Raw genomic sequence first — 7,301 nt, forward strand, 5'->3', positions numbered from 1 at the left:
CTGTCTTTATTGTGCAGAGGATTACCCAACTATAGTTCCCTCTTACAGAAAAAATTACAGGAAAGAATAAGTAATTCAGTTGAGGCATTATTGGAATAACTCTGGTAGATACTGGTGTGTATAAGAGCCAAGTTGCTTCCTAAAGCTGGAAGACTCTTGCTGAGTTGGTGAAATACAGGGGTTATATCTGGCCAGGTGATGGCACACACATAATCAGCATTATTTAGTATAAAAATTAAAGTGGAATTTGACACTGCTGATGAGAACACGTTAGCAAGATTTTTAGCCTAATGTAAAACCTAGCTCTGAAGTTTCTTCTCGTTATTTGTCTTACTCTGTGGTGCTGCTTTTCTGTGCTATGGTTTTTTTTCATGTCCTGTTTTTCATTAGGTGGTTGAAAAGTTAATTCGTGGCTTGGCCATGGAGGACAGCAGAAACATGTTTGCTTTGTTTGAATACAATGGAACTACTGATAAAGCGATTGAAAGCAGAACCATTGTGGCTGATGTCTTGGCAAAGTTTGAAAAGTGAGTGTGCCTCTCCTCTCTCACCACTCTAATAAATAGTGATTAAATAAATTTCCAATATCAATAATACTGCATTTTCTCTTTTTCTTGCTCGTGTGTGATGATGCCGCTAAATTACACACGTGGCCATTTCTGGAACAAACGCATCTTTATTTTTTTTTCTTAAAGGAATTAATGAGACACCTATTTACTTATGTTTGGTTTTCCTCTGTCTTGACACCAGTAGAGTAATATTTCTCATGACTATTTCCACATTTTGTTTTCCAAATTTTTCCACCATTACTAGTATTGTGGCTGCCCCAGTACTGGGAGGACTGAACTCCAGGCAGTCGTTGCCATTCTAACTGCCCGTTGCCTAACTTCACGTGGAAGTCACCACAGTACAGCTCACAACACTTTTCTTACCAGTAAAATTGAAGCCACCCATAGCACTGTAGTAAGAAAATGTAATACAAGCCTAAATACCTGTTTGTCATCCTTATGTTACATGCATGGCAATCAGCCTTCTTTATTCACATTATAATGGGGGTGGGGATGGGGAAGGAATGTCTATCGGTGTGCAATTACATTTAATAATAGGACTTAATAATGTTGCTTTTATCAACACCTTACTGAGCCACAAATAAAAGTTGGTTAAGAGAAGTTGTGTTAGAAACAGTTGACTGAGAACTGATCCAACATCTGTAAGTCCTCGATTTTACTGTAGGCTCTAAATATACACATGCATATCTCTGTAATCTCCAACGACATCGGTCAGGTATACTGCTGAAAACAATTAGCTCCTTTCCACAACACAAGACTGACAGCACAGGTACCTAACCAAAATTCAGCTGATGCCTTGCTTAGATTCTTCAGGTGTCATTTTAGAATGCAGTTTGATTTCACAGATCTGATCTCTCCCTCTCCACACACCCATGCAGGCTTGCTGCCACTGCTGAAGCTGGGGAGATGCACTGGAAGTTCTACTTCAAGCTCTACTGCTTCCTGGACACAGAAAACGTCCCAAAAGATAGCGTGGAATTTGCCTTTATGTTTGAGCAGGTAAAGAACAAGGTTTTATTTTGAGGTACTTTTAAGAGGAGGAAAAAAGCAAGAGATCTAGGCAGCACAGGGACAGTTTTGGTTACAATTCTGTTTAACTAAATGCACTACTACTAAAGCATCACGTGCAAAGAAGGAAGTTCAGTGATCAAAATACGCTTGTCCTATTTCATCCTGTTATATCCTGTATTCACATAAGTGAAGCAAATATGATTTACCTAGTGTTATGACTTTTCTTACTTCTGCATTATGGATGAAAAAGAAAAGAATACATGCTTTTAATTCTGCTCTTATGAAACTATTTTCTTAAGAAAGTGCAAGAAATAAAGTGAAAATTGAGTAATTGGCAAGCAAATTCATTATTAGAGACCCATGTTGGCAACTGTACAGAACTAATTGGACAATAGCTTTTTCTCTTTTCAAAAACTCATTGGTATTTCATAGGCACCATAGTAAAACAAATCAGTCCAGTCTCAGCAGTAACCATAAGACAGAACGATGAGCAGAAATCCACTTAATCAATGTGCTGAGATCAGAATGAGGCCATATTGCACAATATAAAATAAGTGAAATTGATTAATAATAAAGGCTAAATGCATCAGCATTTGGATTTTTATTATATGAAGTCCTGTAGTTGCTCAGAAACTCTCACTGATACCGTTTATTATTGTTGATTGACCTTCTCCTTTTCTACTATATGGCAAATGGCTAAAAATTCTTCCAGTGGGCAGCTTCAAGTGGGCCCTAGATTTCTGTGTAAGGCTATTTGCAATGCCAAGACACTGACCTTTTGTTGGTGAGCAAGCCCGATGTGATCAAGAACTGACATATTTCAGTTTTCATAGGTATGAAGCCTTTTTCCTTTTCCACAGAATCAGAAACATCTTCACTGTATAAGAGAGCATTTCTTCCTTGTTCACAGTTTAGGTTTTAAGGCATCATACTACATGATGAGTCTACCAAAAGTCTCCTTCCAGAGCCTACTACTTTAACTCAGTCAAGAACTGCTTACTGTTGGCTGGGCTGAAGTATCTGGACAACAGACTGCCTTGGTTGGGCTTAGAAATGTTCCATTCTGACTGTCTGTCTGGTTTTACATATAGGGGAGTCACCTAGTTAATGCCTCTGCTTTGGGATGAAGTTCAGTCAGTAAGAGGAAAATCCGCGAGAGCTCTGCATCAGATATTTTACACCACATTATTGGTTTAAGAGGCAGATTTAGATAGTTTTCCATTTGAACAACTACAACAAGCACATTTGCTGAGACAGATTGTTTTAATGCAACATTCTGCGCTGACTGGTGTTTAGCCAAATATTTTGTGTCTTGCCAAGACCAATAGTATTTCAGTCACAAAGCATGGCACATTAAATCCCTATGATAATATTACAGCAATGTAAAGACGTGATTTCTTACCTTCTGACATCAATTCTATTCTTTTATTCTAACTGCCTGCTTTTGATGTCAGTCATCGACTTTTTTCAGCCTGTTAAGAAAGTTCCCTTTTCACAGAATCACAGAATGTTGGGGATTGGAAGGGACCTCAAAAGGTCATCTAGTCCAATCCCCCTGCCGGAGCAGGAACCTTTTTTGTCATCAGCTGTAGTTCTGTAACCTCCATTATTTAAAAGTCTGAACCCTTTAATTCATAAGATGCTGAAGAAAAATCTTTTAGTTCTTCTTTCTCATTAAAATACTCCCATTTCCACAAGACAGCTCTTTTTCTTTGGCATGTGTACCATCTCAGGTAAACCGTCTTGCATGTTTAAAGGCACATTTTGTCCCCATCCTAAGTGTACACCTGAATGAACTAGCTCTTACTTAGATGTGAACTATCCCTGTGTCTTTACTAAACTGCTTTCAGTTCTTGCATCGCCAGACATGAGGTGGGTTTGTTTCCTGTACTAGCCTCATAAAAAAAAAAAAAAAATCCTAGCTGCTGCCCATTTCCAAAGGTTTGAATGGGTGTGCAAAGACCTAGGATTTGAAAGAGTCTTCTTGGTTCAGAATCACATCCCTGATGCTACAGACCCTTCTAACATACAAATGTCCTAACCTTATCTAGGATCCACTGAAGATTTACTGTTTTCCCTCAGTGAGGTTTATTACAAAGGTGTCCTGGAGCTTTGTTTGTTTGGCTGGAAACATCAGTTTTCACAGCCAGATTATTGATAGCAGTAAGCAAATCCATTTCTTCCCAATGCCCTTAACATAGATGGCTTCCTCCCAATCAGGCATTTAGATCCTGATTTTCTACCCTTTACATTTTATTTTCCCTTTTATTAATTCAGTTGCTGACTAGTAACAGTAGTTCCCATATAGCAAGTTCCTCAATTGCTGTTCCTCTGGTAAAGCCAGTCTTACACAGTTTAACAAATTTGCCCAGAGATTTACCAGATTTGTTTTATTTAAGGGTTCATTTATTTCAGATCCTGAGTTTGCCCGGCAGTAAATCTACTTCCTATTTCTCTCTTAATTCTTTCAAAGATTGGTTGGTACATAAAAAGCAACCTTTTTTTCCCTTGATAGGCTCATGAAGCAGTGATTAGAGGACACTATCCTGCTCCTGAAGAAACCCTCCAGGTCCTTGCAGCTTTGCGTCTTCAGTACCTTCAGGGAGATTACACTCTGCATACCACTGTACCTGAAATAGAAGAAGTCTATCCCTTGCAAAAGCTGAAATCTCGGATTACACAATCTACAAAAACATTTACTGCAGCGGAGAAGGCTGAGAAGAAACGAGCCAGCTTTCTTGAAGGAACGTTGCGGAGGAGTTTTCGGAGTGGCTCTGTCAGCAAACAGAAGGTTGAGGAGGATCAGATGTTAGATATGTGGGTCAAAGAGGAAATCTCAGCTTCCAGGACTAGTATTATTGACAAATGGAAAAAACTCCAGAGGATGAACCAGGAGCAGGCTATGGCAAAGTATATGGCTTTGATTAAGGAATGGCCTGGCTATGGCTCAACACTCTTTGACGTAGAGGTGAGTAAGACCTCTGGAACACTCCAACTACACTTTATACTGTATAGATGATGATTTCATTACCGAGTAGTGGAACCATAAATATGGTATCACAATGCTCAGACAGCTGATGTAATAAAATGTTAAGATATTAAAAGCATACTCCTGTTAGCAAGCACCGTAGCTATTTAAGTCCACTAGTTAACCATAAAATACAGAGGGACAGAATGGTAGCCTGGTGGGTTGCAGATGAGTTTGAGAAGTGTAAAAGGCTGTGTTCAAAGAGGGACAAGCAATATGCACTTTAAAAAAAATGGGTTACAGACGAGAACCTCAACAGTAAGTGTTGTGTGGCTCCCTCTGTTCCCTTTGCAGTTAATTTACATTTTTTCCTCTAGTGTAAAGAAGGGGGATTCCCACAAGAGCTGTGGCTTGGAGTCAGTGCTGATGCAGTTTCTGTCTACAAGCGTGGGGAAGGAAGGCCTCTGGAGGTGTTTCAGTATGAACATATCTTGTCATTTGGTGCACCGCTTGCCAACACCTACAAGATCGTGGTGGATGAGAGAGAACTGCTTTTTGAAACTAGTGAGGTAAGAGCAAGAAGGAATTTTGTTATTGTGGTCTTCCTGTTCTGATAGCCAGGCTACTCAGTAACATAAGTAATTGCTGCCAGTGTTACAGAAAAGAACCCAATAAAGCTGAAGGGAAGACATAGCGAGGTGGATAGAAGTGCTGAGTATTTTTATTTGTTTAACCACAAAAGGGTTGTGTTGAAAGCTCTACGGTTTTACATTGTTAGCGTCTGAAGAAATTCATTCACATACTTTTACCTTACAAAGAACTTTGCTCTTTATACTCTTTTGGCAGGTGGTTGACATTGCAAAGCTGATGAAAGCTTACATCAGTATGATTGTGAAAAAACGCTACAGCACCTCTCGATCAGTGAGTAGTCATGGAAGTCAGGGCAGCTCCAGGTGAAAACAAAACCAGTTCTACTGTGCTCTAAATAGAACATATCACTGCTTGGCCTCAAAATGACCTGATGATACTGATCACATCTGTTGACAAGCTAACCAAGAACCAGAGTTTCCACGGAAAATATCTTCAAACATTGTTTTTGAAAGACCACAGGGTGGGGAGGGGAAAATCAGCTGAAATAGCCACATACTAGAACTTCTGGGTCATTCAAAACTTTCCAAAGCATTATTATCTTCAGTTGATGTAACAAATGCCTTAAGACTTGATCCACTGCAATACAAGCAGTAATAAGTGCCTTATGATATTAAACCCAACTTGTATTGACCCTACGATTGCTGATAAAAGTCAAGAGGATTTTTATTTTCGTCCTTCCAGAACACTGAAAACAAAGTTATATTCATCCATTCTGCACTAATCTACCGGCCTGTACACATGTGAGAAGGGGGAGGGAAGAAGAGCAAGGTATATTTTTTTTCGGAGAGCTGCTGGCAGCCTTCCTGATGGACACCAACATTTTGTTTCCCCTTGCTTCCATGCATGTGCACGTTGTGCATGTGTAGCTGAGCTGTCAGTAAAATTTGACTAATTTTATTCTGTATTTCACAAGTCTTTTGAAGCAAAGGGAATAAGTATGTGCAATGGTGTAAACAGTCTTTCTGTACATTTTAATAGTTCAGAGTTATAGTTGTTACAATTGTATGGTTACTTTATAAGCAGTTTTATTAACAAGTAAATTCCAAAATTTTCATACATTGGTTTTACTATTGCAAATATGTATTACCATATAAGTAGCAGAAGTTTGCATTCTGTATCTGCTGTATGATAAAGAGAGATGTAGCTGAGAATATTTATAGACTAATATGGAAATACAATTATCAGTTCAATACTCGATAATGTCAGCTTAAGTTTTTAATATTAAATTTCTCTTTTAAAGACATCACTTTTTTAATAATGCTGGCTGGACCCTCTAACCCAGACTGACTGCCAAAGGTCAGAGCCCTTCAGAGTTAACTAAAGAAAGCAAAGTTATACAATGCAACTGCTTTAATACGGAGTTCCCTGTTTTACCTGGTTGCCTGATGAAGGTTCTTGACAGCACCCTGTAAATAAATTGGGGAATATCAGCTAATAATAAGCTGATTTTGGACTTTTATTTTTGTACAGAAATACTGTAATATAAGGCAAAACTTTGATCAGAGGTATCTTTTTGTCTACAGAAAAAAAAAAAAAAAAGAAACCTGAAAAACCTTACTGTTATTAAAAACCTCAGCCTTTAAGGAATCATGCCTACTTAATAAAAATAAAAAGTCCAGCAATAAAGGAGGTATATGTGGTATGCTTTTTTTTTTTCCACTTCATGATGAGTTGAACTTGCAGCAAAGCCTTAAGTTCATTTGTCTTCTCAGGAGCCAAGCCAGGAACAGAGTGTAGGCTATATATATACCTTTTCTTGGAAAGGTGCATGTGCTTTGTGTTGTAACAGGGCAAGTTTCCCGGGATCACAGCTACCTCCTTGATCATGTGATATGTGTGAGATACACCATCAGGAGAAGGACTGCTGAGCAATTCCACTCCACAAGGAATGTGCAAGTAAAGCTTTTGCTATTTGTGTAGCCCTGATGTAAGATGGGTTGTTCCTACTAGCCAGCTGCATCATAGTAGTGCAGCATGCGCTGCCCTCGTCAGTGTACGCAGCCTTCATAAACTACAAGGCTTGCTATGAGAAATCCCCCACCAGCTGCCAGATGCCTTTAGTCACTCCATCTGTGAGACTGCTCTTCAGTCCCTAAAGGCTT

At 39.0% G+C, this 7,301-nt stretch overlaps 1 protein-coding gene across 1 annotated transcript in view; it reads left to right on the forward strand.

Moving 5' to 3' along the window:
* LOC104527076 (unconventional myosin-X-like) overlaps positions 1–6,837 on the forward strand; it is a gene marked incomplete at its 5' end in the record, with an annotated part of 11,154 nt that extends 4,317 nt beyond the window's left edge. Inside the window, 6 exons of the mRNA XM_010170693.2 lie at positions 391–527; positions 1,448–1,568; positions 4,096–4,548; positions 4,926–5,117; positions 5,395–6,260; positions 6,295–6,837. Of these exons, the coding sequence (XP_010168995.1) occupies positions 391–527; positions 1,448–1,568; positions 4,096–4,548; positions 4,926–5,117; positions 5,395–5,505 (1,014 nt within the window). The remainder of the gene's footprint in view (positions 1–390; positions 528–1,447; positions 1,569–4,095; positions 4,549–4,925; positions 5,118–5,394; positions 6,261–6,294) is intronic.
* Between the last annotated feature and the right edge of the window lie 464 nt (positions 6,838–7,301).

This window comes from Antrostomus carolinensis, unplaced genomic scaffold, assembly GCF_000700745.2.
Source record: "Antrostomus carolinensis isolate BGI_N321 unplaced genomic scaffold, ASM70074v2 scaffold5886, whole genome shotgun sequence".
NCBI classification, from domain to species: Eukaryota; Metazoa; Chordata; class Aves; order Caprimulgiformes; family Caprimulgidae; genus Antrostomus; species Antrostomus carolinensis.